The sequence below is a fragment of the Gavia stellata genome, unplaced genomic scaffold (assembly GCF_030936135.1).
Source record: "Gavia stellata isolate bGavSte3 unplaced genomic scaffold, bGavSte3.hap2 HAP2_SCAFFOLD_200, whole genome shotgun sequence".
NCBI lineage: Eukaryota > Metazoa > Chordata > Aves > Gaviiformes > Gaviidae > Gavia > Gavia stellata.
Genome location: NW_026776480.1, coordinates 55005 through 72296, shown reverse-complemented (window position 1 = coordinate 72296; position 17292 = coordinate 55005). Strand labels below are relative to the sequence as shown.

General features: G+C 52.5%; 1 protein-coding gene across 1 annotated transcript; it reads left to right on the top strand.

The window, feature by feature from the left end:
- Positions 1-3769: 3769 nt before the first annotated feature.
- LOC132321016 (olfactory receptor 14C36-like) lies at positions 3770-4744 on the top strand. Its single transcript, XM_059834624.1, has one exon. The coding sequence runs from the start codon at positions 3785-3787 to the stop codon at positions 4742-4744; it is 960 nt and encodes a 319-aa protein (XP_059690607.1). The 5' UTR covers positions 3770-3784.
- The last annotated feature ends 12548 nt before the right edge of the window (positions 4745-17292 follow it).

The window sequence follows — 17292 nt, the reverse complement described above, 5'->3', positions numbered from 1 at the left end:
CCACTTTTCAATCCACCTCACAATGCTCATCCGGCCCAGAATTCAACAGCTTCTCTATGAGGATCGTATGGCAGACAGCATCAAAAGCCTTGCAGAAAGGAAGGCAGACAGTAACCACTGCTCTCCCCTTGTCTGTGAAGGCCACCATTGAATTGGAGAAGGTTATCAGGTCAGTCAAGCCTGACTTCCCCTTGGTGAATCCATGCTGACCTCGCCTGAAGATTTTCTTGCTCTTCATGTGCCTGGAAATGCTTTCCAGGATTAGCTGCTCCATTGTGCTCCCAGGGATCAAGTTGAGGATGACCGGTCTGTATCTTCCTTGGTCCTCCTTCTTGCCCTTCTTCAAGATTGGACTGACATTTGATTTCCTCCAGCCTTCAGGCACTTCTCCCAGTCACCATGAGTGATCAAAGACAATGTGTCTCTATTCCTCCCAGGTCACCTGTCCCTGCTTCCACCCTCTGGATGCTTCCTTGTTCTGTTTCGATTTACTGGGGGATCCTCGCTCATCCCTGCAAGCATTTTTGCCTGATCTGCTGTATGTAAAATGATGTAGCTGCTGTGAATTAGCTTTGGCATTGTAGGGATGTCCATGAGAAAAATGCCACCACAGCCAATGGAGTTCTAGAAAATACAGCTGATGGAGAATATAAGGAGAGAGACTGGGCTCTCCCCATGGCACTTCACTCCATGTGGTCAGCTGAATCCTTCAGGAGGCTGCCCTGAACACAAAGAATAGGAACAGATTCCATTGCCAATTAAATTGGTCCTCTGCTGTCATTTCAGTTAGCATCCCAGAATCATAGAAGAGCCCAGGTTGGAAGGGACTTTGAAAGACCATCTGGTCCAGTCTTTCATTGGAAAGGGACCCTAGGGGAGATGTCTATCACCCTGTCCAATCGCATCTTGAAAACCTCCAGTGGTGGGGACTCGACCACCTTCCTGTGGAGGTTGTTCCACTGAATGATTGTTCTCACTCTCAAAAATGTCTTTCTTAGGTCGAGCTGAAACTTCTCCTGGTACAACTTGTACCCATTGCCCCTTGTCTTCCTCATGGGCTCCTTGTGAAGAGAGAGCAGCAGTTCTCTTTGTAGACACCCTTTAAGTACCTTTAGGTTGGCCAAAGGAATGCCCCACCAGCCTCCCAGAAGATGCCCCCAGATGATGTCCTGTCTCTAAGAACTCCTCCAGCAGAGCTTGCAGTTGCCTGCAACTCTTACTCTCAGACCACCTCCAGCACCTCAAATGTGACCAGGTGTTTCATCTGGACAGCTCATCCCTGGACTCCATCTCCATTAATTAGCAGGGCAGGTGAGACAAGCACCTCACCTGCAGGTGCCTCTTTTGTGGCCACCTGAATTGAGGAGAGAGGAATCCCAGCTGCTGAGGCTTTGTGGCAGGCATGGCAGGGAGCTGAGTCCCCTTCTAGCCCCAGGACTACAAAGCAGAAGGTCATGCCTTGATTGACTCAGCTGAATCACTTCCCTCACTTTGCATAAATTATGTCCCTCCTTGTAACCTTCCTGGTTTCCTACCTAATCCTGGGAAAATAAAAGTTGATTCTCATGCCCAACTCTGTCTCTGATAGGAGAAATGACACTGCTGGAAATAAGCATCTGTCCCCAGCTGAGGGAGGGAACATCAGTGATTCCTTCAGCCTGATTCACAGCTGGTTCCCCTGGAGCCCCAGGGACACCTGGAGGGAGCCCGGAGGGGACAGAGAAAGTGACGCCTTGGGCTGGTCCTCTGCTGCTGAGCTGGGCTGGGCTCCTGGGATGGAGGGAGCTCCTGGCAAGTGGGCAGCGCTGCAGAGAGACGGCTCTGCCCAGGAGCAGCTCCTCTGCAAAGTGCAGCAGGACTGCAGGCAGCCAGGGGAGAGGAGCAAGGCAGGGCGAGCTTAAAGGCAGTTTGGTGTGGGAGGGAAGAGGATAGGTCACTGGGAGAGAAATCTTCACTTGCCCTCTAGACGGTGAGTCTGTGAGTGCAGGGCAATGAAGCTGCGGTTCCTGGAGGGATCTCCTAAAGCTGGCACATCCCAGAGCCTGGGGGATCTTTCAAGAGGACTCTCACAGTTTCTGTAGTGCGGAGGAGGAGGACGTGCTCCGGAGCAGTGAGTCGCTGCTGCACCCTCAGAGGGACAGAGCATGACGGCTCCCTTCTCTCAGGGACAGCCGCAGGGCTGCGAATGCAGGTGTGCACCCCGGGGTGCCCAGGGCTGTCCTTCAGAGCAGGGTCCCTGCACCCCAGGGGGCTGTGTGCCAGAGCAGGGACTCTGCTGCCTGCCAGGCTCAGCACTCAGCCTGCCCGGGGAGCTCCCCACAGCGCTGCGGGGAGAAGCTGTGGGTGGATGCAGCGACCTTTCTGCTGCCAAGAGGGTGCTTGTGTGGGTCAGGGTGGCTCACAGCTCCAAGTCCCCCCCAGGACACTGCCTGGGGGACTTTTCAAGAGGAAGGTCAAGACAGGGATTACCGTAAAGATAAAGAGCTTCTCAGGGTCTGGGTTTTCTTTAGTTTCCTCCTGTTGGGAGGTGGGGGGAGAGGAAGAAATGGAAGAGGAGCTCTCAAGTTTGCACAAGTCACTGAGAGTCCTGGACTGTAACTTTGAGTGAGCAGTAGGTCTGCTGGGAGCCTCCTGAAGTGCCTTGAGCCACCTCCCTGCCTATGGACAGCACCAGCATCACCTTTGCTGGACCCATCAGGGTTGTTCTGACCTGCCCTTTCCCACCTGCAAGCATGAACCTGCGCCCAGCCAGTGCCCTGCAAACAGGCAGGTTTCTGTAGAGCAGAGATGAATGCACAGAGGCTGAGATGGGGCTGGGAGCACTGACATGGTAAAGGCATGGGACAGAGAAACACGTCCCAGGAGGAAAATCTCCAGGCAGCAGGGATATGATCAGGGAAGGAGAGGAAACTAAACCCAGAAATGTTGTGGGAGGGAGAATTCAGAAAACTCCGTCTCATCCCCTCCAATGCAGACCCTTTCCTCTGAGCAAGCCCCCTTGCCTCTCCCCCACCCAGCACAGCCTCTGCCCTGAGGGCCGTGGTGTCCAAAGCATGAAGCACCTCCTCTGCAGCCAGAGCTCCAGCAGAGCCGTGGTGCAGCTCTCCAGCATCTTGCCCATTTCCCTCTGCAGAGCACAGAGGCTGAGGGCAGCTGCCCAGCAACGTTGATGTCATCCCTTAATGAGATACCATCATTAGGAGACTTAGCTGTCTCCTTGAGGTGTCCTTCCAAGCTGTGAGCTGCCCTTCAGGATGGAAATCTGCCCCATAGCACCTTTGTGTTATCTGAAAACCCCATAGAGAAGAGCAGAGATGCTATGACTGGTGAAATGCTGTTGGGTTGCTGAAACGAGCCACGTGTGGCCTTGGCTAGAAGTGGGGTTCTTCACCTTGAGATGAGGTGAGACATTGAGCGGTCTGCAGTGGATGCCTCTGCTCTCAGCACTGCCTGGTGCCTTTTCAGAGTAACCCATGAGTGTGATCTCCCCCCGTCTCAGGTCTGGCACCTGCCCCTACCATTCCCATGAACCCACTGCTGCAGAGCAGGGCTGACTCCTGGGCACCCAGCCAGCAGAGGCTCTGCTCCTCATGGCACACTGAGCCAGCACAATCCAGAGCTCCAGCGGTGGAGCTAAAGGAAGGTCTCCTGGGAAAGGAAAAGGGCGTGAGTGTAGCACGGGGAGGATCCAGAAGAAATTGCTTTGATTTTGCTCAGAGAAGCCTGCTATAACTTCTCACTGTCTTTTCCTCCATGGATAGTGCCCCATGCCCAGAGGCAGCAGATGTCCAACGGCAGCTCCATCACCCACTTCCTCCTCCTGGCGTTTGCAGATGCACGGGAGCTGCAGCTCTTTCACTTCTGGCTCTTCCTGGGCATCTACCTGGCTGCCCTCCTGGGCAACGGCCTCATCATCACCACCATAGTCTGCGACCACCACCTCCACACCCCCATGTACTTCTTCCTCCTCAACCTCTCCGTCCTCGACCTGGGCTCCATCTCCACCACTCTGCCCAAATCCATGGCCAATTCCTTTTGGGACACCAGGGATATTTCCTACTATGGATGTGCTGCCCAGGTCTTTTTCTTTCTCTTCTTGGTTGAAGGGGAATATTTTCTTCTCACCATCATGGCCTATGACCGCTACGTTGCCATCTGCAAACCCCTGCACTACGGGACCCTCCTGGGCAGCAGAGCTTGTGTCCACATGGCAGCAGCTGCCTGGGGCAGTGGTTTCCTCTATGCTGTGCTGCACACTGCCAATACGTTTTCCATACCCCTCTGCCAAGGCAATGCAGTGGACCAGTTCTTCTGTGAAATCCCCCAGATCCTCAAGCACTCCTGCTCAGACGCCTACCTCAGCGAGGTTGGGCTTATTGTGCTTAGCGTCTCTCTTGCTTTTGGGTGTTTTGTTTTCATTGTGCTGTCCTACGTGCAGATCTTCAGGGCCGTGCTGAGGATCCCCTCTGAGCAAGGACGCCACAAAGCCTTTTCCACGTGCCTCCCTCACCTGGCCGTGGTCTCCCTGTTTGTCAGCACTGCCATGTTTGCCTACCTGAAGCCCCCTTCCATCTCTTCCCCATCCCTGGATCTGATGATGGCAGTTCTGTACTCGGTGGTGCCCCCAGCGTTGAACCCCCTCATCTACAGCATGAGGAACCAGGAGCTCAAGGATGCCCTGAGGAAAATTATTTTATGCACATTTTCCTGCAGTCATGAAGTTCCCATTACTCTCCACAAATGACTCCCACTGGTCTCTCAGCAGCAATAAGCTGCCCACGTCTCTTCACAAGTGATTTCCAGGTCATCTCAGGAACTGCTCCTCTTCTGCTTTGGACATTTGGTTTGTGATAATGTCTACATCCACTCCACTTCTCCAGAGACATGAAGCCAGTCTGTCTGACCCAGAGGCCTTTGTATGTGTCTCTGGCATGATGGTACAGATGGTCGCCTGTGTCGCATGTCTGTAATAAAAGGGGATTTGCTCAGTGCCATCGTCTGGAGGTTGCGCTCTTCTTCCAAAGCTGAAGTCAAGAACAGGCTGAAGAGGTTGCCCCTACAAGGCCTTGCTGCTGTTCCTGGCTTCCCCATGGGCTGCGGGGAGGAGGGCATGGGGCGATGTGTTGGGGAAGGAGGCCTGGGCTGGATGACCAGTTCCCGTGGAGATGGAGAATGATCAGAAGGGATCTGCCTGGGACTGGCTCCCTGTGGCTTCCCGGTGCCACAGCCTGCTCGCTCTGCAGAGCAGCACCACAAGCTCGGGGCTTGGTGGGGAGCGTGGGGAGGGGGCAGGAGTGGCCTGCCAGGTCAGCATGGACACATTCCGATGGGGAAAGGCTCTATGGGGCAGGGATGTCCCCGGAGATGGGCAGAGGAGCAACTCTGTGCTGCCAGGGCGGAATAAATGAACAAGAGAAATGCATTTCTGCATGCACCAGCTCGGGGCAGACGGCTTTTTTGCTGGCGCGATGAGAAGAGCCGAGATGTGGCTGGGCCGGGCTGGAAAGTGCCTGGGAGAGGAGAACACCAAAGGTAGCTGAGCTGTGTGACCATGCAGGGTGAGGGCTCACACCAAGGGGGTTTGTGCTGCAGAGCCAGGGCTCGTGGAAGGGAGTTGAGACGTGCAGGCACAGCAGAGAGGAGGCTGCTCTGAACAGCATTTGGTGCTCCGTTGCTTGGCCATCCGTGTGAAAGGGTGCTGACGGGGCCACCAAGCAGTGTCCAGAGGGTGACAGCAAAGACAGGTACAAACAAGGAATTTATGTGCATTGCCTTCATTGTGCAGTTATGATTTTGGGAAAGGCAAAGCTCACCTGGAGTTGGTTGCAAGGCAAGTCAAGAGGAAAATGAAGAGCTGTTGGAGAGGGAGAACCACCCGGAGTAACGATGAAATCTCAATATGAGTATAGTCGTTCTCCCCTTTATTCAAGCTTACAGAGTATATATAGACAGATGCCACGAACACGCGTCCGCAACAGTTGTATAATTGGCTTACAGCCTCTGTTCACGCGCCAGGACAGCGAGTGTGATTGGTACAGTGCTCTTGTACACGCACAGGAGCACTTCTCCTCTTTGTGGATGTAGCTCCTTCTTCTTGTTTACCATTCCACTGTCTCTTATCACAACAGGCTTTCAAGGACAGTTAGCAGTTTCCTGCGAGCCTTCCCTCTCATCAGAGACTGGGTTGCTCATGTGAATCAGATTGTGTCCCTTGTTACTAAGCCATTCCTCCACAAAGAGCTTCGATCATTGGAGACCAAGGCTGAACCAGGAAAATGCAGGGCTGTTACTGCATGGGGAGGCTGATTTAATAACAGCAGCCACGGGTGGGGCTGAGGGACTCCATTTGCCTTAGTCTTTACTGAAAAGGTCTCCAGGCCTCCGTGCTCAAGCAGAGGGCTCAAGGAGGAGGAGAACATGTGTTGGCAGGAAGCTCAGGAATTCCCACAAGGGCAGATGCCAGTTTCTGCCCCTGCAGGGGACTAACCCTGGCAATGGCACAGGCTGGGGGGCTGCTGGGCTAGCAGCAGCCCTGTGGAGAAGGTCTTGGTGCTCAGCCATGGGGACAGGAGGCAGCCATGTGCCCTGGCAGCAAGGAAGGCCAGCAGCGTCCTCCTCTGTATGACCAGGAGATCAAGGAAAGGGATTAGCCACAATAGTGCCTCCAGATTTCAGATCCCCACTACAGGAAAGATGTTGGCAAGCTAGAGTGGGTTTAGCAAAGGGCCCCCAAGATGGTTGGGGGCTGGAGCACTTGGCCTGTGAGGAGAGGCTGAGGGAGCTGGGCTTGCCCAGCCCGGAGAAGGGAAGGCTGAGGGGACCTCATAGCAGCCTGCCAGCACCTACAAGGAGGTTATGAAGAGTACAGAGCCAGGGTGCCCACCATGGTGTGTGCTGAGAGGGCAAAAAGCAATGAGCGTAAGGTGAATGAGAAGAGCTTCAGCCTGGAGATAAGAAAAACCTCTTTTCTGCATGAACTCAGTCCAGCATTGAAAGAGGCCACCCAGAGAGGCTGTGCAGTCTCTGTCCGTGGAGGTTTTCAAACTATGACTGGCTCAAGCCTTCACCAACCTGGTCTGACCCTGGTTCTGAGAGGTTCGACTGCAGACCTCCCGAGGTCCCTTCCAACCAGAGTTCTCTTATGATCCTATGGCCTCAAGCCCTGTTTCTGATGTTTATGGGGCATGAAGCCTCCTGTGCTGTATGTGACCGTCTGATGCAAGGCATGTGAACTCCTCCTCCTCTCTCTTGACTGCAACTGAAGTCTGGGAGGCACTGCCTCCGACCTCTGTGAGTTAGGCTTGAAAATCACTGCAGTCAGCTTTGACCACCTAAAAGTCCCTTGTCTGGATATGCACTGAGGTGCAGGGAGGAAACCTGGGCTTTGCTGGGGTATGAGCTCTCCTTCTCTGCAGTCCGCTTCTCTACGTCTTCGCTTTCTTTCCTACTTGAAGTTCAGACATGTATGTTTTGGGAATTAGGGGAATGAATCCCACGCAGGACTGCTCAATACAGGCTTTGCCCTCATGGTGAGGACCCCGTGCCAGCCTCCACCTGCAGCTCCTCAGGGGCTCTGCTCTCCCACAGGTCCTCTGGGATATCTGCCAGTCCCAGGCAAAACACCTCAGGTACCTCCAAAAGGGGCACTGGATGTTTATGGTCAGTCAACTGAGCTCTGCCTGGAAAGGTGAATGACTTTTTTCAATATTTTATTTCAAATATAAGCACGTTGTCATCAGTCGAAACAATGGAGTACTTTAATAAAATGGCAACGTTATCCCACGATGCCAAAATGGGAATCTCCAGGAAGTGCATTAATCATGGGAGAAGAAGTGTTGATCTTCCCCTCTACTTGCGTTGCCCGTTGCCACTACTCTGTCTATTACAATGTGTGCTTAATCTCCCTCACCTTTCAGGTGTTCCCACCTCTCCTGATTCAGTGACCATGTCTGAGGGCATCTTCTCGGCAGAATGTCTGCACATACGCCCTTCCCACTGCTCTCCAGATTTCCCCCTCCCCTTGCTCTTTGTCCCTTCAGATACCTCCAAACTATCTCGTTGCTGCTTTGAGCTTCAGGGACTTAGAAACTTGCCCATCTCTCTGAAGCCTCCTTAACTCTTGAGTCAACTCCTTCATTATGTTTGTAACTACCCTTCCCTAGCTCTCTGTCTAAAAGTGTTGCTGTACAGCTATCCCTTGTGGAAGGTGACCTCATTAGATGCAGCTTGGACTTGGCATATAGTCGGGGAGAGTGTTTCAGAGCTTATTAAAGAGAATCATGTGTAACTCTTGAGTTTTGGCAACGAGGAGAAGTCCTCCTGCGCCTGTGTGCAGCCCCTTCTCTGAGGAGAGCAGGTGGGAATTGGTGCAACGGAGCTGTATCATCCAGCTGCAGCCTTCAGTGGAGAAGTCTGATGTGAGGAAAAGTGACGCAAGGCCCAGGGGGCCCATCAGAGCAATGGTGGGGTTGGGGAGGTGAGGCACAAGGTTGTCCATAGCGTGTCTGGCCTCCAGGGACCGCTTTTCCTTAATGCCCATGTCTGCTCAGGTGACCCTCGGGAGCAATATCAATTGGACAATGCTGCTATCACTTCCTCAGTACACTGAAAAACAAATTTTAAAAAAAGCCTATAAACTGCAGAACCCCTTGAGAATGAGTAAAACTTAAGCACTCATTGAAGTCTTCCTCTTTAACTGCCATCCTGGAACCTCTCCAATTAGCTGTAGAAGTCTTGAAGATTTGAAGAAGATTATGGGAAGAGACGAGGCACCCGAGGGCTCTCTGCCTTGTAATGAGCCCCATGGTGTATTTGGTGCTGAGGCCATGGACCTGCAATGCTGAGAAGAGATTGCACAAAGTGCTCAAGGAGTCAGAGTCAGAAGAATACGCTGAAGTTTCTTGGAGTATTAATGAGCCCCGCTGAGGGCCATTGCCAAGACAGCCTCCCCATGGACTCGTTAGAGCAGAGAATTGGAGGCAGTGATGACAGGCAGGCAAAGACAAAGTGCCGTGGCTCTGATGCTGAGTAAAGCCTTGGTGTGTTTTATCAAGCCGAATGCCAAGCCCTGAGCCCATCCCCTCAGAAGAGAGACCCTGTCCATCACACATGGCTCAGGGCTCGTCCTGGGACGTGGGGGTGGCTGATGCCAAGGGAAGGACAATGGTACAACAGCTCCCAGCCTGCCCAGGGAGGTGCAAGGAGGCAACATGGCCTCAGTGCCATGAGCACAATGTGTCTCCTCGTAGGCCTTGGTGGCAGAGGCATCAGCCATAGCCAAGGGGACAAAGACCTGGGTTCTGTCAGGCCCTTTCAGCCTTGCACGCACCTTGGCCATCTCCACCGTCGGCTGTCCTACACTCTCCCATGCCTGCGCCTCTTTCCCTGCCGGCTGTAGACACCCCACCCACCTCCCCACCTTTTTCTCACCCCGCCATGTCCCTACCTTTACGGACGTCTCTCCATCCTCACTGCCTGTTCCTTCAAACACAAAATCAAGGGCTAACCCAGAGTCCCTCTGAGTGACCTGTGCGCCAAAGCACTACCCTCCTTCAAGTGACATTTCTGTCTCCTCACGTCCATCTGGACCTCCAGAACTGCAGTTCCTTGTCATTTTCCTTTCTCATGCTCTTTCCCACTACCAAAGGACATGCAATCATCTCTGAAAGTAACCGTCAAGCTTTCTCAAGCTGCTACTACACTTTCCTGAGCCTCCACTTCACCAGGCCAATGAAGCCCCCACCTCTCAGCCTTTCCACACATGGCCCCTAACCCCATCTTGGCAGACCTCCTGTGGGCCCACTCCACTTCCTCCCCACTCCTCCAGAACAGGGAGCCCCACACAGGGACACCCTATTCTAGATGAGGCCACACCGGTGCTGAGTCAGGAGGGGGTCATAACTCACCTTGTCTGACTGGTCACGCTCCTCCCAGTGCAGCCCAATATGCACATGGCCATAGGCATGTTTCGCACCACTGCCCCATACGGCATCCCTCGTAATGCCCAGGCCCTTCTCCTCGAGATTGTTCCTCACCCAGCTCAGGTCTGAGTGTGCCTGGAGGTACAGGGTGGTTTTGCCCCCTAATGTAGAAAATCAAAGATCAGAAGTTCAGAAGGAGAAGATCCCTTCTCCTTGGAGAAGTTGGTGAGATTTCTGTTGGCCAAATCCCTGAGTTTCTCAAGGTCCGCTTGGACTGAAGCTCCGTTGTGTCAGCTGTTAGCATGTGCATGCAGATGGCTCACCTGACTTGTGGTGCCTCTAACAAGATTGTGAGGAATTTCGAGGACAGGACAGATTATAAAGTAAAAGAGGAGATACTAGTTAAATGAAATTGCAAGCCAAGGTAGGTATTACCATGGTGACCATCCCAGGAACACCAAATGAGTACAAAACCAGCAAAACCATGGCCAATGAAGAAAGGGGAAGCCGAGGTGGGTTGTTTGTATGGGAGGGCATGAGGATGATCAAAGGGAAGAACTTGGAGGGGGAAAAGAGGAAAATAGAAAATACAAGGGGAAGACCTGTCTAAGGACAGGGCTTTTGGGGGGTATCTGCCGATGAGCCCTTCACCTGAGAAACACTGAGTGGAGTGGGACACAAAGCTGCAGCTGATCTGACCATACTTAGGTCTGACTTACTTCCATGGTCACAGGGAACCTGAGTGCTTTCCCTATCGTCATCAAGCAAAACACCCTGTAGGTGACCTTGGAGGTCTCCAGTCCAACCTGCTGCTCACAGCAGGGTCAGCTGTCAGGTCACAGTAGCGTGCACAGGACTTTATTCATTTTGGGCCTGAAAAGCTCCAGAGATACACATGGCACCAGCTCTCTGGGAAGCCTTCTCCTTGCTCTCATTGGCCCTCATCCTCCCATCATGCACCCCAGCGAAAAGCCTGACTCTCCGATTACCTCCTGGAAGGTGTGGGAAGACGGTTCTGTGGTCTCCCCAAAGCCTGCTTTTCTTCTGATGGAACAAATCCAGCTCTCTCAGCCTCCCATAGTGAGGTACTTGGCCTTACAAATGCACGCCTGAGATGTTTAAGGCTCTTACAGTCCCGTTGGTATCTCTTGGATCTGCAAAGGACTTGAGGCTTCTGAGGCTATCACCACCCTCCTGCCATGGCTTTCTGCATGTGTCACTCTTACCATCCTGATGTCGTGCACAGGTGTTGCAGGCTGTGAGAGGGCCCAATCTGAACAAGTAGTCATTCACAGTTAAACTTTCTACTTAAAAAGTTTCAGGCCCAAGAGGCAACATCACACCACTGGGAGAGGCCGGTGCTGGGGGTGTCGTGCTTGGTGCTAACCCACATGCAGAGGAGGAATTCCTGACTCCAAGAATGACAGGAGCTACCATCAGCAGTGAGAGAAACACCAAAACATTGGTGTCAGAAGTGACCTTGGAGGTCCTAGACCAACCTTCCGCTCACATCAGGACGAGCACTGAATTCCCACCAAGTTCCTCAGGGCTTTGACCAACAGTGGCCTGAAACTGGTTTGAAATGGGGATTTTGCCCAAGGTTGTCAGGGGAATCCTGCGTACCCTCTGAGGGAGCTGAGGGTGCTAGATAAGCAGAGCCACAGGATTCCTTGACTCCCAACAAGATGATAGCAACCTCTAGTATCTTCTAAAAAACCCTTCAGCTCTCCTTGATCAAAAGGTGCATTGCTGAGAGCCTGCTGAAGCTATTCCAGCCCTTGGACTGTTACTCCCCGCTGCGCTTCCAAGGAGGCACCAACAACACAGCCAAACTTTGAGCTACAGGCCAGTCAGCCTCATCTTGATCCCAATGGAGCAGCTAATCCTGGAAAGCATTTCCAGGCACATGAAGAGCCAGAAAATCTTCAGGCATGGTCAGCATGGATTCACCAAGGGGAAGTCAGGCTTGACTGACCTGATAACCTTCTCCAATTCAATGGTGGCCTTCGTAGACGAGGGGAGAGCAGTGGTTACTGTGAGGTGGATTGAAAAGTGCGAGAATGGCTGGGCCCAAAGGGTCGTTATCAGTGACACGAAGTCTAGTTGGAAGCCACTAAGTAGCAGTGTACCCTGAGGTTCAATACTGGGTCCAATCCTGCTCAAAATCTTCATGGATGATCTGGATGATGGGGCAGAGTTTACCCTCAGCAAGTTAGGGGAAGGCCTCCCTGAGGCACAGCCGTCCTCCTTGAATCCAGGTCCTTGTGCAAGGCTCGGGTGGGTGGAGCTCGTTGGGTGCCCACACTGGTATTGTTTGGAGAAAAGGAGGCTGAGGTGCCACCTCATTGCTCTCTACAGCTTCCTGAGGAGGGGAAGTGGAGAGGGAGGTGCTGCTCTCTTCTGCCTCGTATCCAGTGATAGGACACATGGGAATGGTTCGAAGCTGCACCAGGGGAGGTTTGGACTGGACATTAGGAAGCATTTCTTTACCAAGAGGGTGGTCAAAGACTGGAACAGGCTTGCTAGAGAGGTGGTTGATGCCCCAAGCCTGTCAGTGTTTAAGAGGCGATTGGACAGTGCCCTTAATAACATGCTTTAACTTGGTCAGCCCTGAATTAGTCAGGCAGTTGGACTAGATGATCGCTGTAGGTCATCCTCTCCTGGGCCTCACTGGAAGAGACAACAGCCATAGCTGATAGGACAAGGACCTCAGTTATTTTGGGGGTGGGTCTGAGCCCCACCAAGTCCCTCGGCCATCCCCACCAGGCTGTCCTACACTGTCCTTTGCCTCCTGTTTCCCTGAGGACTCTAACCACCCACCCTTCTTCCCCTACCTTACTGTGACACCGTGATGTCCCAAGCTTTACTGATGTCCTGCTGTCCTCACTGGCTGTTGCTTCCAACACAAAGCTGTGTTTTCTTGAGGATTTTCCAAGGCCTGTGAGGTCCCCACAACCCACCCAGCTTCTTTCAAATTCCTGCTAATGCTCCTCTATCACCCAAGATGTCGCAGCCTTTGATTTGTTTGAATCCTCACTATGTTTGAACCAGGCCCTGAAATGCGCATCCTCCTGCTGCTGCAGCCTCCAGCTGCTGCTGCTGAACCATTTCTGGGCTCAGACGTGGTTCTAAGGACTTGTTAAGCCATCAGCCATCACCTTGTTTCTCACTGACAGCCCCCGACCCTCTCCCCCAGATCTGCACATGGCCAATCACTGCTTCTCAGGGCCACTCATTCTTCAAAAGAGACCTTGATCACAGAATCACAGAATCACAGAATCACTAAGGTTGGAAAAGACCTGTAAGATCATCAAGTCCAACTTAAAAAAAAACAACAACAACAAAAAAAAACAACAAAAAAAAAAACCACAAACCACAACACACCAAAAAGCAACCCACCCAACACCACACAGCACCATGCCCATCAAGCTACATCCCACAATGCCACATCCACACCCTCCTTGAATACCTCCAGGGAGGGTGACTCTACCACCTCCCTGGGCAGCCTATTCCAATGTTTCACTACTCTCTCAGTAAAGAACTTTTTCCTAATGTCTAGCCTGAACCTCCCCTGGCGCAACTTGAGGCCATTTCCTCTAGTCCTGTCACTAGTCACTTGGGAGAAGAGACCAGCACCCACCTCTCTGCAACCCCCTTTAAGGTAGTTGTAGAGAGCGATAAGGTCTCCCCTCAGCCTCCTCTTCTCCAGGCTAAACAACCCCAGCTCCCTCAGCCGCTCCTCATAAGACTTGTGTTCCAGACCCCTCACCAGCTTCGTCGCCCTTCTCTGGACACGCTCCAGCACCTCAATGTCTTTCTTGTAGTGAGGGGCCCAAAACTGAACACAGTATTCGAGGTGCGGCCTCACCAGAGCCGAGTACAGAGGCATGATCACCTCCCTGTTCCTGCTGGCCACACCATTTCTGATACAAGCCAGGATGCCGTTGGCCTTCTTGGCCACCTGGGCACACTGCTGGCTCATCTTCAGCAATCCAAAAGAACTTGTGCATCTGTTCCTTTAGAAACTACACTTTTCATTAATCTAGCCATAACGGTTCTCAGGCGACGAAATTCCTTAAGAGTGGCCGTGCTCATTCATGCAACATGGCTAGACTGAAAGTGTATGGAGTTACAAGTGCATCTGTAATCATTGGGATTCAATCTACATAAATATATATATATATGTATATATTGAACACAATCGGACTTGTAATACAGGAAATTGGGCATCACTCAGAATCTAAGCCTAGCCGCCCCCAGCCCCTCTGATATCTGAGGAGAAGCTGGAATGCCACAAGGTTTATTTTCTGCCAAATTGCTCAGTCCTTTAAGGTGACACGGGGTTTTTCTGGTGGATGCTCCTCTTTCTGTCTCAGGGAGGGCAGAGCACGGTTCCACCAGGCCATCTCTTCCTCAGACTCCCTGATGCTCCTCAGCATTTCTACTTCCTCTCGCAGCTCTGCCACCAGGCTGAGCAGATGGTCCACCTGGTCACGCCTGCAGTGGCAGATTGCATGGCAGAGGCAACAGCCACCAAGTGCCTCTTGAGAGCTTGGCCATCAGGACAACCTGAGTAGGGGCGTGGTGCTGCACTGCATCAGCACAACCAGAGACTCTCTGTGATCTCCATCTTTGGAGGTTTTGGGGGTTCGGCTCCACCAGGAGGTGAGGGTCTCTACAGCATAGGCTCGTGGGACAATTCAGGGTGGAACTGTCCTGTGCTCAGGAGGTCTCTAGTCCTACCTTTGGTTCCAAGCAGGGCCAGCTCTGAGGTCAGAGCAGGTTGCTCGATAAATGCCAGCATCCACGTACAGAGCCTGCACACAAACCAGGCATCGAAGCCACCATGGCAGAAAAGGAGACGAGTCATTGGACCAAGTCGTTGATCCCAGGAACTGGCATGCTGTGCCACCTGAGATTCTTTTGGTCCAGAGAAGTGTGATTCTCTTGAGGTGTCCGGGCCTGTTGTCTCCTGGCCCATGTGGTGCTTTAAAGAGAATCAAAGCAAACATTTTGACTAGGTTGACATGCTGAAATGCAGGGCAGATGAAGGGAGCTCCGAGCTTCCAGCTTTCACCAATCTGGCATCTGTGCCCTGGCCTTCTTTGGCTAAAAACTCCCCTATTCCACCTCCCTGTGCTCCCAAAAATAGGGAGGGAAGATATGGGGCAGGTAAGGTTCTTACTCTCTAAGAAGTATAGGCTTTAAATGATAACAAAGAGTTAGCAGTGAGAGGAAAAAGCACTCTTCAAAAACTTCATGCCAGAGGCAAACGACTGAGAAATTATGGCTATTTTGACAGGTAAGAATGACTGTCAGGAAGGAAATTAAAGTGCCCATCAAGAAGAAAAAGGAATTCCCTTACGGCACTGCCCTGTTACTGTTATTAGCGATAGTGCCACTGCTTCCAGCACATGGTGGAGAGCTGCTTTATTTTACCTTGGCTCCAAAGCTGTGCCTGCTCCACTCTGGAAAGAACTACCTCAAATCTCTGCAACCCAGATCTCGCCAGCCTTATCTCTTACTGTCTGCAACAACACATTTATCTGAAACAACAGCTTCACCCATTTCCAAATGCAAGGTGAGATATTTCCCCTCTTGGAGCAGCCATTGGGCAAAGCTGCTCCATGTATGGAAGCCCACTTCAATGCTGCATGTTCATTAGGGGTAAAAAAAAAAAGCCATGCTGGGATAGTTTTCCAAAGACAGTTGCAAAGCGGCTGCAATTAGGCATGTTACCTGATTCAGCTGTGGGTGCTCACACACGTCACTGAGGAGGGCAGGGTGTCAGGGAGAGAGGAGGACGCTTGAGATTTTCAAAGCCCAGCACCGTGACCAAACCATCCATCCTGCCCTTGGCCTCGGCATCCCGATTCTTGGGATGCAAACCTGCTGGAGCTTCTGTCAAAAAGCCTTCAGCCATCCTTCAGGTGTTTATGCGATTTTTCTATGAGTACCAGTAGCTAAAAAAAAAGTAAAAACAGAAATAGCATTTATCTGGCTAAACCTAAATAGCTGCAATGTAGCAGCAGTCCGCCTCCGTCTGTGCTAGCCCCTCTGGGCAATGCCCATTGAATCCAGAGTTTGCAATATAAGGCGTGATCGCCCATCCTCAAGTGCACACCTCACGCAGTTCAGATGCAGGGAGGCCTTGCAAAAGTGGCCCTTTGTGTCCCCAGGTGGCACGGGCACTGCTGCTTTCCCTCTCCAGAGAGTGGCAGAGGCTGAATCCCCTCCTCAGCACAGACTCCCTGCCCAGGCATGGGGCTAGCTCACCCGCTTCTTGTTGGCACTTCACTCGGCATCTCTTTTGGTGTATTTGGTGCTTTTCGGGGGCTACTCTTTCTGCGCAGGAGAGCCTAAAAGGACAACCATTTCCCAAGAGATGGTCATAAAGGCCCTGTGTATTGGGTTTGCATGGCAATGTTTTGGTAGCAGGGGGGGCTACAGGGGTGGCTTCTGTGAGAAGCTGCTAGAAACTTCCCCTATGTCTGATAGAGCCAATGCCAGCCGGCTCCAAGACGGACCTGCCACTGGCTAAGGCCGAGCTAATCAGCAACAGTGGTAGTGCCTCTGTGATAAGATATTTAGGAAGGGGGTGGAAAAACTGGGAAACGGCAGCTGTGGAAGAGAGGAGTGAGAATATGTGAGAGAAACAGCTCTGCAGACACCAAGGTCAGTGAAGAAGGAGGGGGAGGAGGTGCGCCAGGCGCCGGAGCAGAGATTCCCCTGCAGCCCGTGGTGAAGACCATGGTGAGGCAGGCTGTCCACCTGCAGCCCATGGAGGTCCACGGTGGAGCAGATATCCACCTGCAGCCCATGGAGGACCCCATGCAGGAGCAGGCGGATGCCCAAAGGAGGCTGTGACCCTGTGGGAAGCCCACGCTGGAGCAGGCTCCTGGCAGGACCTGTGGCCCCGTGGAGAGAGGAGCCCACGCTGGAGCAGGTTTGCTGGCAGGACTTGTGACCCCGCGGGGGACCCACGCTGGAGCAGTCTGTTCCTGAAGGACTGCACCCCATGGAAAGGACCCATGCTGGAGCAGTTCATGAAGAACTGCAGCCCATGGGAAGGACCCACGTTGGAGAAGTTCGTGGAGAACTGTCTCCTGTGAGAGGGACCCCACGCTGGAGCAGGGGAAGAGTGTGAGGAGGAAGGAGTGGCAGAAAGAATGTGTGATGAAATGACTGTAACCCCCATTCCCCATCCCCCTGCGCCACTCGAGGGGAAGAGGTAGAGAGAATCGGGAGTGAAGTTGAGCCCGGGAAGAAGGGAGGGGTGGGGGGAAGGTGGTTTTTTTAAGATTTGGTTTTATTTCTCATTATCCTACTCTGATTTTGATTGGTGATAAATTAAACTAATTCCCCCAAGTCA

Bases quoted from the DNA above. Each gene is read 5' to 3' on its own strand.
- LOC132321016 (XM_059834624.1), top strand. From the start codon at position 3,785: ATGTCCAACGGCAGCTCCATCACCCACTTCCTCCTCCTGGCGTTTGCA.